General features: G+C 56.2%; 1 protein-coding gene across 3 annotated transcripts in view; it reads left to right on the top strand.

The window, feature by feature from the left end:
- Positions 1 to 1,031: 1,031 nt before the first annotated feature.
- The window catches only part of FOXP4 (forkhead box P4), a 38,126-nt gene continuing 19,617 nt past the window's right edge, over positions 1,032 to 19,540 (top strand). Inside the window, exons 1-2 of one of the 3 annotated variants that reach the window (XM_027896783.1) lie at positions 1,032 to 1,035; positions 7,566 to 7,570. Coding sequence is in view for 2 of the 3 variants with exons in the window: in XM_027896782.1 (XP_027752583.1) it covers positions 4,796 to 4,981; positions 12,283 to 12,372 (276 nt within the window). In the remaining variant the exon portion in view is untranslated. Of the gene's footprint in view, positions 1,036 to 4,789; positions 4,982 to 7,565; positions 7,571 to 12,282; positions 12,373 to 19,540 lie in introns of those variants that run through there. The other 2 variants (XM_027896782.1, XM_027896781.1) reach the window with 2 other exon arrangements.

Raw genomic sequence — 19,540 nt, 5'->3', positions numbered from 1 at the left:
CAGCCAGCCATTGGTGTCTGTGGGAATGCCCTGTCTGGTATGGGCACGGGGATCACCATCACACCGGGTCTGGTGTGAGCTGTGGAGGGCAAAGGATGCTCTGAGAGTGGTGTGGTTTGGAGAGGCAGGTGGGGCAGTGCCATGTCCCACTCGCAAGCACAGTTCCAGGGCTTCCCTGCTGGAGGGGCTTGTGCTTCCAGCAGATCTGACCCCCCTTCCTGGGGAGAGGAGCCTCACTGGGGTCGTTCTTGCTTGGTTTCTGTGGAGCAGCAAACGCTTTCCACTGCCTGACAGTGGTCCTGTGAGCGTGGCTGGGGTGTGATGGCTCCGAGGCAGGTGAGGAGAGCTGGGGGGTGAAGGTGAGCACCGAGGGTTGGCTCTTCCCAAAGAAGTTGCTGGGAGCAAGATGAAAGTGGGAGATGAAAGTGCCCAGAGGTGAGATCCCATTAAAGCAGTGCCTGGGCTTAGCCGGTCCCTGGTTCCTTAAATATCTTCTAATTTACAGTAATGCTCTAGATTCGTCTCAGCTCCCCCAGACTTTTATTTTAATCCCCTTTCCACATTTCCATGTGTTTATGTGTTAATTAAAGGGTAAAAAGCCACTCTCGGAGCAATCCCGGCTGCTGCTTCTCCTCCAGCCGAAGCCTTTTAAGATTAGCAGCCGCTTCCTAAAGCCGGCAGTGCCGGAGCAGGACGGGCAGGCTGCTCAACTTTCCATAGCTCGGAGCAGATCCCGTGCCTGGGATCCAGCCTCCCCCAGTCCTCTTCTCCCAGCTGTGCAGAGCAGCATCCCACGGAGTTCCGAGAGCTTTGGGGGGATTTGCTGGGTCTGTTGCTCCTCCAGCATCTGCTGGTACCTGCAGGAGCAGCTGCTGGAGGGAGGACCCTCCCCGTACAGCCTCAGCTCCCCTCAACATCCTGGACAGGCTGGGGCTGGAAGGAAGGGTCTGGAAAATGCACTTTTGGGCCGGGATGTGGTGGGAAGGGCAGAAATGGCCTCTGGAGCCACAGTCCTGTACTGTGTGTCAGCGTGTGGTGTCACCTGTGCTGTCCTGTACTGGTTCATCAGCAGGGCCTTGCTGAGCTCCTGGAGGTTTGGGAGCATTTTCCCACTGCTGTTTCCCACCATTCTTCCTCATCTCTCCTTGGGTGATGGTTTTGAGCTCTTTGAGTTTGGATCTGGGGAAACTGAGGCCGAGGGGCTCCCACAGTGGTTGGGGACAGGGACTGGAGGACAGGGGCAGCGGGGAGGAGGTGCCTGTGGCAGCCTGTGAAGGACAACCCAAAGTTACAGAGCCCCTGAGGATCGTGGTATTGAGGATAATTAAAAATAGGGAAAGCTGCTAAAATAGGTGTTGAGGCAATTGCTTCTGAGGAGCTCGTGGTGGGGCTGTGCCTGTTCCTGCGGGTCCCGGGGGCCAAGAGGTGCCATTTAATTTTCACGTCCGTGGCGCAGAATCAGGTGGAGAAGTGGCATCGCTTTGGGTGGGTCTGGACACCCCAAAATTCCTTGGGAGCTTTTGGGGAGAAATCACTGTAAATGCTTCATCTGCTGTTCCTGCTCCTGAAGATCCCGTGATCTTCAGCGCAAATGTTTGTTCCTAGTTTATCCTCTCTCTTGCCTCTGTGTCCATCCTTCCCTTTCCCCCAGTGCTCCACAAGGCTCCGTGGCCGTGCCCGGCTCCAGGCATGGCACACGCGCGGCGCTGCCACGGGAAGCGTGGCACACGCGGTGGGAGCCGCGTCCAACATCCCGGCAGCTGATCTGCCCCCCTCCCTCGCAGGGAAGCTCCAGGCATCCATCAGCCTGTTAATTGCGCTAATTAGAGAGTGTGGAGGTGTTAATTGGAAAACCCTGGGATCGTGCCTGTTTGCGGGAGGGATGGATGTCAATAAAGCGGGATTGATGACTCGGCGTGGCACGTGCACCGCGCGGGTTAGCGGCAAGTCGGGGGATGTCGAGGAAATGTTACTGCTCAGACGAAGCAGTTGTTAATTAAAAGCAAGGGTAATTAAAACACCCTCGTTGCCATATGGTCCCGCTGAAGGCAGGGGGATTCGTTGCTCCGTTTGTAATTCTCCGTTTCCTTCTCTTTGTCCTACGGAAGGTGCGTGGTTGAGTAAAAGGGGAAAAAAAAAAAGGCAGAGCGGTGGTTCAGCGAGGAGATTTTGAGTCTGAAATGGTAATTAATGGTAATTAACGATCCTTTGGCGCAGCTTCTGTTGCTGTTACCATTGGATGGGGCTCCTCCCTCCCTCCCCTTTTAACTAAACCCACCCTTTCCCGCTTTATCCGGGTATTGCATCTTCCCGCTGACTGCCTGGTCATGGTCCCTGCCTTTCTGCCTGGGGGAAGGTCTGATCCTGATTAGACCCTGCGGATACCAGCGTATGGAGAGCCCCTGAAATACTGGCTGTGTTTGAACTGAAGTAGATGAGAGGCAGGAGCTGGGATGCTGTGGATCCCCCTGGCTGCGTGCAGGGATGCACGTGTGCTCGGCATCGCAGCCGCTCGCGAGGCTGAGGTTCGCTCTTCCCCGTCGTCCCAGATCAGTCCTGGCTGGGAAAGTGCTCCTTCCTAATTTAAATCCACTTTATAACGTTGCAGACACTGGCTTCGTTTTCTTTTTTTTTTCTTTAAGGTTTTGTAAAACTTTTACAGGAATGGAAATATTTTCATTATTATTATTATTATGACTTTCTTTTATGACTTCCCTTGCAGCGTTGGGATCCCAGACGCTCCAGCGTCCCGTAGGGTTTGTGAACGGGAAGTCGAGTTTTACTAGACTTGGAGAGGGAACCCAACTGGCCCGGTGTCCCCGGCTCCGGGAATCACCCGGGCTGCGGGAATCTGCTCCAGCATCCCGCCTCTGGCAGGGCCGGGGCCGCCGGAACGAGCCCACAGCTCCTCCACCAGAAGAGATTTCCTCCTAATTCCCAATAGTTAAGCTTCAGTTTATGCCCGAAGCCAGGAAAGTTTTATATCCTTTCCAAAAACCTTTTTTTTTTTTTTTCTTCCCTTTTTTAATACTTCCTGTTGTAACTCTGGATATTCTTGTTCTCCGTATAAAAGTCAAATCCCTGTTTGAGTCCCGACGAGTTTCTGGCCGCGGTGATGCCGTGTGACTGCCGGACATGGGCAGAGCCCGGCACTCCCTGTGGTGCCTGGTCAAAACACGGAGCAGGCAGTGGATTTCAGAAGGAAAATGGGAACAGGAACAGCAATAATTTAGTATTTCTGCAGATATTTGTTGAAATCGAAAGGGGGGAAGGAACAAATGTAGCTTTTAAGGCAAAAAGTGTTTTCTTTCTTCTAGATTTTTACTCCTAACGCAGCGTCCTGTGAGCACCTCATCCTTTCTTGAGCCCTGGGAAGCTGCTCCAGCCGTGCCATGCTCTCATCCCTTCTCCTGTGCTTCGACCAAACCCAAATCCCAGTAATCCCGTTAACCTTGAACTGTCCCACAGCTACTGGTGTGTCACCCTGTGTGGATTCGGGAGCACTGGGACAGTGGGAGGGAACCAGCAGCTCCCCATGGGAATTAATGTCAGTCATATACCCTGCGGAAATGACTTTTGAAATGCATATAATCTCAAACATGCAAATGAGCAGCTCGCTGCACCCTGTTTAATATGAATGATCAGCCCTGAATAGCGATTATTACACGCCACATTTCAGCAATTATGTTGTTCGTGGTTTGTCTCTCCGGCTTTTGGGGCGGGGGGGAGGAAATGGGGGGAAAAAAAGAGGGGGGGGTGAAAAAAGGGAGAGGCAGCGTTGCTTCTCCCCGTCCTCTTTATTCCCCTCCTGTTTCAAACTCTGCGAGCGGCGCTGATCCCGCGCCGGCACCCGCCTGTGGGGATGGGGATGGGGATGGATGGGATGGGATAAAACTGTCCTCTGCTTTTCCACAGAGGAAAGTGTGCTGGAAGGAGGGGGAGAGACCCTCACTCCAGGGTGGTTCCTGTGCCCCTGATCACTGTACGTGTGCCAGGGCTGGACGTGGCCCCAGGGCCTCGGTGGATGCTGTCGTAGGGGCATCGATGTTGGATGCGATGGTTCTGTTTCCTCCAGTGCCCAGGTCCAGGAGTTTCTCCCAGAAAAGGGGACCCTCAGGTTCGCAGCCAACAACCTGCCCAGTAATCCGAGCCAGCTGAGCAAAGGCTGGGAGGAAGGGAGGATTTTCCACTTAATGTGTCGCTGTGTTCTCGTTGCCGCGTCCCAGCTCTGCCGAAACTTCGGGGTTTCCTCAGCCTGCCAGCAAACCTTCTGCCGGGTGGTTTTTCCTGCCAGGTGGTTTTTCCTGCTGGGAAGTGCTGGTTTGCTGGGAGCTAAAGCACTTTGAGGAAGTGTTTTGACTTTGTTGGGATTTTCACAGTGAGATCCGTGGCACAGGCTCCCTGCACTCCGTGTGCAGCCTCGCTGGGACTCCAGCTGTGCCGTCTCCAGCATCTCAAAGGGAAATATTTTGGGATTCAGTGAAAATACCCGGATTCCTGGGGCTTTATGTCTTGCATCAGGCTCAGTGAAAGCTGGAATCATGGGTTTTCCTGAGGAACGAGTTGCACTTGCCTTGCCCAGGGATGTGCAGGGCCTGTCTGTGGCAGCTCGTGCCGCTGCACGTTTATTTTTTGGGGTAAATTGAACGCAGCTAAAACCAGGCAGGGTTTGACATCCCACCCTTGCAGGATGCCAGGGACAGGGCAGGCAGAACGGGGATGCCAGCCGGGGATCCCGGACTCCGTTCTCAGCCTCTGCTCTCTCCTCCTCCTCCTCAGGTCCTGCTAGCGAGTCATGATGGTTGAATCTGCCTCGGAGACGATACGTTCCACCCCCTCCGCCCAGAACGGGGTGAGCAGCCTCAGCCAGCAGCCCGATGGCGGCGGGGGCGGCGCGGGGGGCGGCGGGCGCGACGGAGCCGCCGGCGAGGCCAACGGAGAGATGAGCCCCGTGGAGCTCCTGCACTTCCAGCAGCAGCAGGTAGGACGGACACACCCCGTTCCTTCCCGCCAGCCTTGCACAAGGCAACACAGATCTGGGTCTTTCCGGGATGTGGTTTGGGGGCAGCACTTGGTTTTACCCCTCCTCGTCCCGTGGGTTCTGCCAGGCTCGGTCATCCCTGTTGGGGCTGCAGGTGCTGCCCCAAAAAGCAGGTGCCTGTCCTTGGGGTGCACATCCCTCGGGAGATGGAGCCCATCTATCCGTGGGGTTCCTGGTGCCCCAGAGATGGCTCTGTTTTGAGGGGGGGAGGTCCTGCCTGCTCTGTCCCCCATCGGTCTGGGAAAGAGGTGAGGAAGAGGAGGAATGTGAGGCCAAAGGCCTTGGCTGTAACACAAGAGCAGGTGTTCTCCAAGTCTGTATTTGGTTGTCCAGGTGGGTGAGCGGAGCTGGTCCCCCACTCCTTGGGGCTCCTGGTGCCTTCAGCTGAGGAATTAACCTCACACACATGGCTGAGAACACGTGTGACCGTGACATGTGTGTGCAGCAGCTCTGTCCTTGGGCACACGCGTGTGCCCCTCGGGGAGCCCCTGGCACACGTGTCCCCTCAGGCAGCCGTGGGGAGGGGGGAGCCGTGCCTGCAGGTTACCTTTCAAAACAAACTTTGGCAAAAACATAAATTTTCCTCCTCGGCTACTAAATAAGGCAATGATCCCTGCCTCGTATGGAGATCGCCTCCCTGAGCCATAAATTCCAGCGTGAAAGCTGTAAAAAATTGCTGTGTCTGATACTTTAGTAGTGAGTGCTGTAAATCCATTACCTGGATAACAGCCGTTTCGCACGCAGTTAAGCCCCTGTTCCCCGGATCCGAGGGGTAATCATGCGTGTAATGCTGCTGCCAGTGCCCGCCGAGGAGCCGCCCGCGCTCCCCTCCCCGAATTCCGCACCCGGGGGGGGGGGGAAGGGGGGGGAACAGGAGACCCGTGATCCCACACAGCCAAAACGATGCAAACCGTGGGTGTGAAGCAGGGCATCTCCTCCAGAAAATCAGCATGAAAAAGGCTTTTCCGGAGCAGAGCGCTGTGCTGCTGGCTCGTCCCTGTGGATGCTCCCTGGGCTCGCCCGGTGAATCCCGCCCTGCCCAAAGCACGGCCGGTGTTTAATGTCCCCCTTTTGCATTTCTTCTGTTGGGTTCCTGGTGTGATTACCCTGGGAAACTTGCTGGCCACATGGAGTTGTTGAGGCAGAGGGTTTGGTAAACTTCCAAAGTCAAATGGCATCTGCAGTGCCAGCACCTCGGGAAGGGGGAGGACCCATCCCCAGGACTATCAATCTTCCTGCTTCAGGGAGCAGGCTGAGCACCAGCTGGGGTCAGGAATAAATGTCCCCATATCGGGAGTTTTGGACAATTAGGTGCTTTATGAGGGCTTTGCACCATCCTCGGGAGCATCCAGCGTTCGCCCCACGTTCTCGGACCACTGGGCTATTCCCGACCGATCGCAAATCCATCCCGGCTCCTGAAATGCCGGCACTCAATCCTTATTCTTACTGAACTTTATGAAATCCCCGAGAAACATTTGAAAGCCTGAAGGGGTGGGAAGCCACCGCTCAGCCTGGGCTCGCAGGGCCAGCAGTGGCCCAAGGCTCTGTGTCTCTAGGGATTTGTTTGGGTGATGCAGATCCTGGGACCTCATGCTCTGCCCCCGGTTTTGTCTGGTTTGGACCTTTTCCAGTGCCCGTGGCCCCTCTGCTTTCACCTCCTTCAAAGGGTGAACCCAGACAGGTCTTTGCAGGGACTTTTTGGGTTCAGACTCTTTCCTGAGGGTGCTGCTGGAGATGGGTGCCCTGGGTGGGATCTTGAGGGGAGAGAGGTGTGTCATTGGGTGCTCAGGGAGCCCTTGAGGCTGTTTTGTGGCTTCTGGGATGTCCCCAGAGCAAGAGGCTGTGGGCGTCTGGCAGCACCAGCCTGGTTTGCCAAGACAGGGGCTCCCAGCTTGGTGCCAGCTCTGCTCCACCACGGAGCACAGTGTTCCATCGCCATCCTCATCCGTCTGTCCTTCCCAATCCATGTGCCCTCAGAGCATCCCGGGCTCCGGAGTGTCTGAAGGGCGAGCGGGAGAGGAAGAGGGGCAGGTCTGAAGGGAGAAGGGAGAGTGGGATGGGGTGGGGAAAGGGCATACCCCTCCCCTCCCTCCCTCTCCCCCAGCCCAGGGGCTGGCTCGGGTAAATCCCTGGATTTCAATGGTGGGATTGGGCTGAAAGGCCTGAATAGGGCGCGCCCGCTTTGTGCGGGGCTTGGCGGAGGGGAGAGGTCGGCCGGGGGCGCGGGAGGGCCCGGCACCCCCCGCCGTTGCTGGGGGAACGTGGTGGGACCTCCGGCACTGCCGGGCTCCAGAGGGCCCCGCTGGCCCCTCCTGCCATGCCAGGCCCCCCTGGAATTCCCGGTGGAGGAAGGCTGGGCAGGAAACGGGGGCAGGGGGGCGATGGGGGAGTCACATCCCTGGGGTGGGAGCGGGAGGGGGGATCCTCTGGGTTGGGTGTCGGGAGCGGTGGAGGGACAGGGGAGTCCCAGGGTGCCATGGTTTGGGCTTCTCCTGAATTCCTGAAAACAATCCCAGGTTTCCAGCTCTTGTCCTGGAGCTGGAGTTTAAATCCGTGGTGCACAGAGAGCCTGGGTCTGGGGGGTCGTTGCAGCTTTGGGGTGCAGGGGTGGGAGGTGCTGGTGCAAGGATATCATGGGGAAAATCCCCGAGTCCGGCACCGCACGGGAGCTTCTTCCAACTTGCAGTCCATGGAAAAGGAGCCATCTGGAAAATCCAGCTGCTCCAGCGTTGTTTGGTGTTATTTCATTATGCAAAAAATTACATTAAAAAGTGCAGTTTATTGCAGACAGACGTCAAAGAAATGGGGGATAATAAACAAAAATAAGTCTTGCTTTTGAGAAGAAGCAAATGGGACCTTTTTGGGAGTTGAGGAAGGGTGTGGAGGGGGGAGGAGAGGCACTTTGCTGCCCTCAGAGAGATACCATTCCATAAAACATGTGATCACATCTCAAATATATTGTGTAATCCGCTATTATTAGGGTATTTAAGATAAAAACGAGGCTGGAGCACTTAAGTGAAACTCATCTCTCTATTCACTTCCCTGATTCGTATTTCATATTTTACTGAGGACAAATGCAGGAGCCTTTCTTTACTCTTTTTTCCCCTTTTTTCCTCTTTTTTTTCCGTGGAGTGGGATTTTCAGGAGCGTGTTCCTTGTGTTCTTCATTAGTGGGGATGGGTTTAACCCCACGCCTGCGAGGTCTGAGGAGGCAAGAGCAGATTAATAAAGTCCTGGAGCACTAGAGCAGGGGAGCACAGCTGGGGCTGGGACACAGACATGGAGTTGGGTGTAAAAACTCCTTTTTTTTTTTTTTTTTTTTCATTTCCCTGTGAAGAATTGTGTCATTTTTGCTAGTTTGGATCTCTTGGAGCCATTTGGTTCTGGTTAAGCGAGGCCAGGCTGGGCTGGTGGAAGTGCTCCTCAATATGGCATCATTTACTGTTAATATCCAGCTAAAAATATCCGTGTGTGTTGTTTTAATGGCTCTAATTCTGGAATGCGACGATGTCATTTTTATGAGGTTAGTGTAAAAAATCTTCCTTTTTCTTTTTTTTTTGCCATTTTTTCATCCCTTCCCAACCTCTTTCCACCCTCTGAAAGAGTCAGGGGGAAAAGGGAAGATACAAACTCTCTTACAGATCCTCTTTCCTTGCAAAACTCTTGCTTTACAGTCATTTTCAGGTGGTTCTTCACTCATTGGAGGGTAAAACCCCATGTAAAGCTTTGATCCAGGTAGAAGATCCCTCAGCTAATTTTGGGCAGCAGTTTCCATGGTGGTGACCCTGCTCCTGGCTCTGGCAGCTGGAGTGTCCAGGCACTGCTGGGTGGAATTAAAAACTCTGTCGCCATAAAGTGAAATACCTGGTAAATAAGGGAATTTAAGATATCCTGGGCAAGATTTTCCATTGTTTTGTGATTTTTTTGTTGGGTTTGTTGGGGTGGGTTTTGTGTGGTTTTTTTGCCAGGCAGGGGTGAGGGGTTAATCCAATGTTATCCAGGCTGTAGGGTGGGATCCGGGATGGGATGGGATGGGATGGGATGGGATGGGATGGGATGGGATGGGATGGCATGGGAGCTGCTGTCTCCTCAGCCTGGGCTTTTCCAGGGCTGGGATCAAGTGGGAGTTGATGTTGTTCCCTGAGGAAGAAAGGGAAGTTTGTGGTGTTTGCCATGAGGAAGGCAGCCAAAATCTGCCCCTCCTGGTGTCTGGAGGATCCTCCATCATGTGCAGGAGTGAATTTATGGACCCTCACGGGCTGGAACACAAGCCTGTGGGGGAAGAATTAAGGATTAGTTCCAGCATGGTTTATTCATTGACCCCCTCCCCATCCCAGCTAACACCTTCCAGCATCTCCATCTCTCCCTGCAATCCCTGATGTGTTCCCTGTCCCTGCACAACTGAAGGGAGTTGTGGGTCTTCCCCAGCCGGGGTCACCTTCCTCTTCCTCAGCCCTGGAATGTGCTGCTGCTGCTCTTGGGGAGGGCAAAGCCAAACCCCACCAGCTCTGGATGTGCCTGAGACATTACAAACTTTTTATGGGATAATTTGCTGATCAAAGGGAGCCATCCAGGGGCTGACACAACCCATTCGTTCCCAATTACGAGGAGCGTGCTAATGACTCCTGGATGACACCGTGCAGCAGGAGATGGGCTTTTTTTAAGAAACCAGTTTTTCTCTGGCTCCCAGAGCCAGGAGGTGGAAGCCCATCCACTCCTATGGGGGGACTCCCCCTTCTGCTTTCCCATTTCCTCAGTCCCAAGGAGAGCCTGTGATGATGGTTTCCCTGCTCATCCCAACAGAAAGGCTTTATCTCCCAGCATCTGGGCTGCTCCTCCTGCCCTGTGAGGGCAACAAGTGCAAATAACCAGGGGCTCTGCATCCCAAAATTCCATCCTTGGTGCTCCACGTGCTTTGTGCAGCCGTGCAACAGGTTTTTATCCCTCGTTTGCAGGCTGAGCTCAGCTTAGGCTGGAGTGGGAATCGCTGCCGGGCGGTGAGGAGGGAGGGAGGGGGCAGCTCTGGGGCACTGGTGGAGAGGCCCCTGTGTGCAATTGTAAGGCCATGTCATTTTTTTTCCTGTAAATCTTGTAATTTCGTGCTTCAGAGCACAACAAAGTGAGAGAGCCAGCGGGGAGTGAATTAAATTCCCCCCTGAGAGGCGGCGCGGTGGGGCCGAGCCGGGCGGGCGATGGGGGCTCGGTGGCACCAGCCACTGTTTGGGCTTAGAAATAGAAATTCTGGGAGAAGTCCTGTGTGGCACTTTGTGCTGGAATTATGTGCCTTCTGGTTTTCCCCTCTTTGCTGTTTTTTCTGTCCCTGTTGCACTGATTTTTGCTGGTCTGGGGCAGGGACCTGCCTCTCCGGGTCACCTCTGTGAGATGGCCCTTACAAACACCACAGGAATTCCGTGTGGTGTGCATGGAGAAACCAAATCCATGCAATCCTCTGTTAAAGGACACGTGGAAAAGCAGACAAGCTCAGGCAGTTGTGCAGGGACACGGGGTGCAGCCACAGTCCAGCACCCATCCTGGTGGGAGCCTCGGACCTGCCGCTGAGCAGCCGCCGATTGAATTCCTCCACCCTTGGCTTTTAACTGGAATTACTGTTTTCATTTCAAAAAGTAATTAAAATATCAGACCTCGAGCTGTCATAACTGTCAGATGGTTTTTGTGTTCGCATTACCGATGCACATCTATCCTGTTAATAACAGGGCAATAACACGCCCGTGGAGAAACGCGCCTCGCGCTGGGGATCTGCACCACCGGCTCGTTCCATCGGTGGTTCCCAGCAGTGAATTGCCATGTTTGTCCTCAAGGATTCTAGTTTTTAATTGTTTGGATAGAGTGAGTTTGGATAAACCAGGTTAGTGGTTGTGTAGCTCTGAGTATCCCCAGGGATGCCCAGTGGCCATGGGGCAGCTCTGGATGTTCCTGCACTGGGCACTCCAAGCTGGGGCCAATCCTGGGATGCAGCCCTGGTAATTCATCAGAGGAATACAAAATCAGGATCCATCTGCTTCTGGAACTCCTTGGTTTTTTACTTTCTTGGGGCTGTTTGGTTCATATGATGGTGGCAAACCCTCCTGGAAGGCGGGCAGGGATTTATGGGGGATGACAGGCAGGGACCCGCTGGGCTCTGCCCCCACGCTGGCCCTAACGCAGCCCTGTCCTGCAGGCAGGGCTACAATACCCTGCTTGTTCAGAAACGTGCCCCAAAAAACCCCAGAAGGAAGGAAAAGAATTCTTTAAAAGCAGAAATAAGGAGCGAAGGAGGAAGCGGGTCTGAGAGCAGTGGGTTGTTTTCCTTAGAGCTTTATTCCTTCTCCTGGCTCCCAGCTCCTCAGTGAAGCTCCTTCTCTCAGCTCACACTTGCTCCTCTCTCCTCCTCGTCTCTTCACAGGATTTTCCTTCATTTCCCCTGCTTTCTCCAGCTGTCCACAGTGCTGTGCCTGGCTCAGTTGTGCCTGGGTGTGTTTCACAAGTGTATTTTATCCACTTATGTTGGTTTCTCCCTCTTTTGCCTGTTGTGTGATTCCCAGTGAAATGCCTTCATCCCTGTAAACAGCTTAAGGAAACCCATCACTTTTTCTAGGCAAACACCCCTAGAAATAAGCAGGTTTAGTGGGAGTTGCTTGTGGGAGTTGCTGAACACCTCCTGCATCACCATCAACTCCGTGCAGACACATTCATGGATTGATTCAGGGTGTGATCCTGCACTTGGCCTCACCCAAGTCTGGGTGGTGACTGGAACTTTCTGGTGCTCCAGTGTAACAATCAGATGTAAAATTAAATATACACAGTGCTTTAGACACGAGGGACAGCGGCAGCAGCAGAACTGTGGTGATGGCTCCGTGCAAGGGTGGAATGAACCAGCCAGGAGCTTTGGTCAGGTACTGGTTGTGTCTGGCCAGGGGACACCTGTGCCAGGGCTGGAGTTTGGGAATGACCCCTGGGACAATCTGCCAGTGGCACAGAGCTGCTGGACCCAGTGACTGCTGAAGATGGAGGAGGGGTGGTTCTGGAAGAGGATGGAATTGCTCCCAGCTGCCCCTGGCCTTCCATGGCTCTGGGGGGTAGGAGCAGGTGGTCTGTAATGGCATGTACTGGTCAAACTGCTGTGGCAGGGAATGCTGCCCTCCTCATGCATCCCTCACAACCCATGGAGAACCAGAGCTGGAGGAGGAGGAGGAGGAGGAGGGCAGCCTTCCCCTGCCCACGGTGCTGTGTCTCTTTTGCAGGCTCTCCAGGTGGCACGGCAGTTCCTGCTGCAGCAGGCCACGGGGCTGAGCTCCCCCAGCAGCAACGAGGGCAAGCAGCCAGCGGTGCAGGTGAGCCCCCAGCTCGTGTCCCCCATCACCCCCTGGTCGGGAAGGGCTCGGCTGCAGGCGTGGGACAGGCCACGGGTCACCTCCATGGTTGGGATGGCTGGAGATAAATCCTCTGGGAAGTTCCTGACATTTCTTGGGAGTATTTTTTGGGGGAGGTGTGGTCCCCGTTTTGTGCTGATGTGGTGGGAAAGGGCGATGCCAGGGAAGGGTTGGCTCCAGAGGAGAAAGGACTGGTGGGGGGAAGGTGACCATGTGCCTGTGGGACACATTTCAGATAGACTCAGAGTTTCCCAGGGTTAGAGCACCTCAGGATCAGTGCTGGGTGCTGTGAGTGTGGCACAGGGGCTGGATAAGGAGCAATCCTTTGGGCTGGAGCCAGGGCAAGTCCTCCCACGTGGGACAGTTTGTGGGACAGGCCCAGTTGAGGTGGGATTTGCAGCACTGGCAGGAAAGCAGAGTGTTGGGTGGGCACAGCATCCTGCTCCCCTAGGGATGGGGGGACCACCCCCTTGCTCCACTGCTCTGCCAAAGGAAAGGGACTGAAAATGGGAAGAAAAGGAGCAGAAGAGGGGTGAAATCTGGAGAGAGGGGGAGGCTGGAAGAAGCAAAGCCCAAGCGATGGAAAGTGACAATTTAAATAGCTGTGTGGAGGGGCTCTCCCTTCAGGCTAATTAAATTTATCGGAGAACAGCAGGTTACCTTATTAGAGCCACGTGGGTTTAATTAACAAAGGAAAGTAATTAGCACAAGCGCTCTCGGAGCTGGAGGTCCTGCCTGTGCCAGGCTGGGCTGTGTGGCAGCGGGAGGGCAACGGGAGCTGGGCTGGGATGGGCGATCCCAGGCTCCAGTCCTGGTTTGCACAGCCAGGCCATGGCTGAGCCAGCCAGCAGCAGGTCCTGGGGCTCCCAGGGGTCAGGGGAGCTCGGGACCCTCAGCTGCCCCTCCGGGTTGGGAAGCAGCAGCTGGGTACGAGCAGTGGGAATCAGTCAGGGCTGCTGCGGCACAAACAGACGGCTTTTTCCAGTGGTGCTCGCAGGAAGGAAATGCAGTCACTGCATGGAAAATGTCTGCAGAGGACAAAGGCAGCGAGGGTGAAGTCAGATTCCGGTAACCGGCGCCTCGCTCCCCTCCGTGGGTGTGTGTCCCTGCACTCCTTCTCCCGCCTGTCCCTCGGTGCTCTCCCCACCGTATTCCCGGCTGGATACACGCGCTGCCGCTCCAACATCCCATCCTCCCCTTCCCTGCTGCTCTCCGGCCTCCCCTCCCTGCCCATCTGGCCAGCGGCTTTGCCGGAGCGAACTGGATCTCCTTCCTCTCCCCTCCTCCCTTTCTGTGTTGCAAAAGGACTTGTGAAAGTTGTAGACGTGAGTCAGAAATAGCTCATAACTCAGCAGCGAGCGGCTCTTCCTCCCCCCGCGGCCCCGCCGGCAGCTGGAGCGGGATCTGACCGAGGGGAGATAGAGGATTAAGCAGACTCCTTTGAAAGGAAGTTTATCTAACGGCAGAGTGGTGTGGATGAGACTGGCCAGGACGGCGGGAGGAGGAGGAGGAGGAGGAAGGCTGGTCCCAGCGCAGCAGCTCCTGGCTGGGGAGGGAGCAGGATGGGAGAGTCATGGAGGTGTTTGGGAACTGGGGTGTCCTTGGGGTGCCAGCCCGGGGTCCCGCAGGCTTTGCTTGTGGATGTGCAGCCCCCCGAGGCTGGGCAATGGATTTTCACATCGGTTGGGTATTTTGGGGAGGGGGCAGAAGTTGTGTCCGTGGCCTCCCTCCCCTCAGCCCCATGCCAGCCAGCTCCTGGCCCCCAGTCCCAGGGGGAGGGAACAGGAGGGTCCTGGTGCTGGCAGGGAGAGCAGGAGCCCCCACAGCCAGGAGCACCACGGACCCCCCGTGCTTGGCCACACTGTGCACTCTCCCTGTCACCCCCTGATGGGGACGGGACATTTTCGGGGCACCAAGCCAGCGGGAATATTAATGACATTCCCGACGGCGTGCGCTTCAAAACAACCAGGGAGCTGCTGGGCTCCGTAGCATCCTGGGGTAGGGTTTTTTTGGAGTATGGACCCCCTCTCTCCCCAGATGCCTGGAGGTGTGTGTGGAGAGCCTCACGCTGACACTCGAGTTACAGCTGCAGCTAAAAAAAAAGGCAACCCCCCCCCCCTTTGGGTGTTTTAAACCATTTAAAAATGGGTTTATTTCTCTGCAACTTTAAAACTCTTGGAAACTTGGCGGGTGCTGACAAAGTGTTGCGTTTGGGGACTTTTGGTGCTGATGGGCTGCAGGGTGTTCCCATCCTGCATGGGGCTGGTGGAAGCAACATATCCCCCTGGGATCCTGCTGGGATATGGGGTCTGGGAAATGGAATGAGGTGCTGGAAAGGCAGCACCCGTTCTCAGTGCAGGCTTGGAGACCCCTTGGAATCGCGGGGTGCCCTCTTTGGGGTCCCTCCCCAGCTCAGCCCTCGGAGCTGGGGGTCTCCCCTGGCTGAAAGGGGAGAGGGGCTGAAGGGCGCCAGGGGAAGGGAGAGGAGTTTGGAGCAAACTGCGGGAAATTGCTTTTCTTTTGTCTGCTGCGCGGGGAGGGCAGCGGAGCGGAAAAGTGTATTTTGTTGATTTGAAACTTGAGTGAAATGGGTAATGAAGACAGATCAATACCAGCCCTTCTGCGTTCCCTCTCCAGGAACAAATCCAGCAGCCTGTCCGTCTGGGCTCGCATGGTGTTAGATTTTTCCATCTGAACTTGCAGCATCACTGTCTGTCCCTGCTCCCATCCCTCCTTCCTGGAGCCCCCGGCTCTGCCAGCCCCGAGCCACCACCACCACCCTGCTCTGGGACTGGCATTTTGGATTAACAGGGGAGCAAAGTCACTTCAGTCCCTGTAGCTCATCAGTGTGATGAGCTGTGCCAGCACCCCGTGCCTGTGGTGTCCCCCCCAGGGTGATGCTGGGGGCAGGGGCTCACCAAGGAGGGGGCTGTGGGCACTCCAGCACGGTCACCTCTGCTGCCAGTGTCCCCAGCCAGCTCCTTCCAGCTTCCTGGAGCCCAGCCACGTGCCATTAGTGCCTCCCTGGTGGGAACACCGTGCTAACGAGGATGCACTAATGAGGATGCACGTTGGGCTGATTGATTCCTCCTTTTCTTTACATGGAGCTGAACACCAGAGCCTGGTGTCCTCTACACTGTGCCCCCCCTTGCCCTCCTGTTGCCACCCCTATCCAGGGCAATCAGTCCTTTGGTGGCTGTTCAGAGGGTTCATAAAACAGTTCACAGCCTCAAACCCACATGTGGCTGAGCTCAGTTTCTCCTCTAACCCCGGGTAGATTTTAGTCTGTCATCTCTGTCCCATCCTGGGGAGGTTCAGGCACAGTGTGCTGTGAGTGGAGGGATGGCAGAGCGATGTTTGGGTGGCCCTGTGCCACCCTCAGGGTTTATAAACCATGGCTGGGGTCACATTGGTGTCAGTGGCATCGGTGCCTGGCCCCGGGCGCTCGGGGCTCTCGCAGACGGTCTGAGCCAGCTGGATGTTGGAGCTCTCCCAGGGATGAGAGTGCAGGAAAGGACGCCTGGATGTGCCTGGGGGTTTTGGTTTGCACTTCTCCTGTGAAAAGTGGCTTCTCTGGGGTGGGGATTTGCTTGTCCCCTGCCCCTAAAACAGCAGAACTCGAAGCTGCTCCTGGTGTTTGTTCCCCCCCTTCTATTCCCAACCCCCTCCGTTTGTTTCTCTTGGGCTCAGATTTGAAAAGGGTGTTTAAAATTAAGGGAAAAGGAGCACAAACTTGTTTTCTGTTGTTTCTAATGGGGAGTTAAACCGCAAGATTAGATCAGAGCAAAGATGTGCAGCCTTGGGCTCTGCAGGGAGCCCAGAGCATCCCAGGCAGCTGCTGTGCATGGGGAGAGGTGTGTTCATCCTGGTGGTCCCAGAGCCCCTCTCGGGTCAGCAGGGCTGGGGGGATGAGGTGTGTGGCTGCCCTGGCGAGGGAGCAGGGCTGTGTGGGTTTGGGTGTGGTTTAGGTGTGGGCCAGGAGATGCTCCTTCCCGTAGCACGGGTGACGTGCTGCCCCCGGCTCCCCGGGGACATCGTGGCTCCTGCGGTGACCTCCCGGCGTGGGTGACAGCACAGCTGGGAGGTGGCGGTCGGAGCAGGGATGCTTTGAGGCTGAGCAAGCCCCGGGCTGATGGAGGATGTCCCCAGGCCGTGCCAAGCCAGCTGTCCCTGGGGTCAGGAGGGCACCGTCCCTCTGGCAGCCCCGCCGTGCGGAGAGCCAAGAGCAGCCGTCGGGCCGTGGCTTTCCCCGCTCTGCCTCGTGCCTGGGAGTTCAATCTGCTTCCCATAAAACAAAAAAAAATCCGAGAAAAATCTCTCTGAAGAGCCTCGCTCCCCATCCTGCCGCGTTCCACCCGACCAAATCCTGGTTCCCTCAGCCGGCTTTGGCAGCGCTGCTCCGGGCTCCCGCCGAGCTTCCCTGGAATACCTGCCTCGCTTTCCACCCACTGCCTGCTGATCCGTGCCCGCCCGTCCTCTGGCACGCAGGGATTACAACCGGGACCGCCTGGAAAATCGCCCCCGGAGATGCCGCTGGCCGGAGCAGCGCCGGGTGTTTCTGGGAGCAGCCGGAGCTGTTAGTAAGCAGTTCTGCGGAGTGGCAGCCGGCCAAGGCGTGAGTCAAACCCTTCCTGACTCGGTGTCTGGCAGATGCCAGCTCGTGACGCGTCGGCCGGGGACCAGCCGCTGCTGGGACCTGCTTCCCGGGGGCTGTGCCGGCTGTGAGGACATTCCCCGGCTGCTCCGGTGCCCGGGGGTGGAGGGGGGGTTGTGGAGGAGGCAGCTGGGTGACACTCACCCCTTGTACCACCCCTGCTGCTCTGCTGGTGCCCTTTGGCTCTCTCTTGCCTTGTTGACCACTCTGTCTGCCTGGGTCCCAGCTTTGGAGGTGCTTGTTGCACAGAGCCCCCCGTTATCTAGGCTGGCCTCGATTCCCGCTGTGGGGAATCTTGGGATGTGCCATGGCTGCAGGTGAAGGAGTGTCCCGGGGCCACGCTGTGCCCTCAGCCTCCCCACTGGCAGATCAGCTGCCTGTGGGTGCCCCTGTGTTTGGTGTGGGGTGTTTGGCCAGGTTGGGATGGACATTCCCATCCCCCTCTTGTTTTGCCAGGGCAGCAGCTGTCACTGTCCCCAGCAGAGGCAGCTGGGACTGTCACCAGAGCCCAGGGCAGAGAAACCCAACACGGGGCTTTGCTGCCCCACATCAGGGTCGAGCCAGACGTGGTGGCAGTGCCAGAACCTTCCCAGCACCAGAGTCTGGGATGAGTGGCTGCAGTGGGAGCAAAACTGGCTGTAAGTGGGAATTTCTCCTTCTACTAAAGAAAGTTCCTGCTCTCCCTGGAAACCTTCACTGGGTTTTTTCACTGGATGTTTTCCATGCTGTGGGGAAATTCTTCTTGTGGCTTTGGCATCCTCTGGGGCTCGGGGAAGCAGCAGAGCCCGGATGACCCTCACAGACACCGGCACCGGTTCACCCCATTCCCACCTCACCCCCGCGCGAAGCCGCCACCATTTCCCCGTGTCAGCTCCGCATCCGAGCACGGAAGAAAAAGCCATTTAATGCAGACAAAGGTTGTATGAAAATATAATTCTGCTTTTGTTAGCAGCCATCAAACTCTAAAAAGCGTCACTTTTGTTTTCTTGTAACATTGTGAAAACCTCGTGTCGGATCGAGAGCTGGGGCCCTCTCGACTAATCGCCTCTCCTTTGTGTTTTTAGATTATAGGGGCAATTAGTGTTGTCAAAACCTCTGGCAATTCTCTTTGCTCTTGACAGGGTGTCAGTCCGCTGGGCGAGAAATGGAAGGTGTTATAACTCTCCGGTAATTAGGATGCCTCCGATTTGAAAATGCCAGCAAACGTGTTGGAGGGGCCATGCAGTGGGGGCGGGGAGGCCGCCCGGATGGGGGATGCGGATGAGCAATTAATTAGGGGCTCTCATTCCGAGCACGTTGCCAGCTGATGAATTGGCAAAGGGAAATTAGCAGGATGCTTAGCTCGCGGGAGCGGGCGCACACCCCGCTCGTCTCGCCGTCCTCACCAGCTCCCCTCCTTCCCAGATGTGCCGGGGGCTTTGCACAGCTGGCTGGGAGCACCTGAGCACCCAAACAGCAGCTCTTGGCTGCTGCTGGTGCTGGGAGGGGCTTGGGGCTCTCTGGTGGGTGCTGGAGCCCTCCCAGGGTGCTGTGGCTCATTCCTGAGGATGCTCCCTGCACGGCCGGAGCGGGGGAAGCAGCCCCAGCCCTTGGGTGGGAACTCACAGCAATTAATCAATAACTGCGACACGAAGGAGGGGGGATCACAAATGGAGCTCGCCCCGTGTCCCACACCTCCCTCCCTCCAGCAGAATGCCTGAGTAAATAGATAAGCCTTGGCAGTCTCCCTTGAAGGTCAGAGCGCTCCAGCCGGGCTGGACACCCACCACGGGGGGAGGGACTGCACGGGGCCACCCTCTGGTCCCATCCCCACCAGGATGGCTGGAGGGGGAGGCAGCAGCCATCTGCTTTCCAGGGAAAAGGGGGGCACCCAGGAAGGGTTATTAAATTACAGCGAAGCCCTGGGAAAGGCTTTGGGCTGGTGGGATCAGCGGAGGGCTGGGACAAGGCAGCTCTTGATGGCTGTGGTTGGGAAGGCAGCGTTGCTCCACCTGGGCAGGACCCGGCAGGGCTGGAATCCATCACTGACACCTTCTCCAGAGCGTTGCCGGGGGTGTGGACCCGTGTTTTGATAACCAAAGGCAGGGGCTGGCAGGTTCTCTCGGCCCTCCCTCCTCTTGGCACGGTAATTACGTGGGTTACTGGTGTCAACTGGAGGTAAAGCTTTGATGTGTCTGTGGAGAACCTGGTAACCTCTTCCTCCGTGCTCTGCTTTGCTAAGTTATTTGGGTGATCAGTATCTTCCCACTTCCCTCGTGTTTCCCTCTGCCCTGCATACTCCGGGAGCTCAAGGGAAGCAGCAGTGCCCGGCACCCTTCCCGTGTCACAGGAGGGGAGGAAGCTGTGGTTTGATGCCCAATTCCCCCAGCTCAACTGCATTTAGAGGAGAGCACCCTGCCCTCAGGATGTGGTTTAGGAAGCTTCACCCCAGTGCCACCACGGGGCACCTCCCTGCTGTCACCATGTCCCAGCAGT

The sequence above is a fragment of the Empidonax traillii genome, unplaced genomic scaffold, assembly GCF_003031625.1.
Source record: "Empidonax traillii isolate 1590-97213 ecotype Southwest subspecies unplaced genomic scaffold, ASM303162v1 scaffold516:size646513, whole genome shotgun sequence".
Taxonomy (NCBI): domain Eukaryota; kingdom Metazoa; phylum Chordata; class Aves; order Passeriformes; family Tyrannidae; genus Empidonax; species Empidonax traillii.
This window is presented reverse-complemented; position numbering and strand designations above follow the sequence as displayed.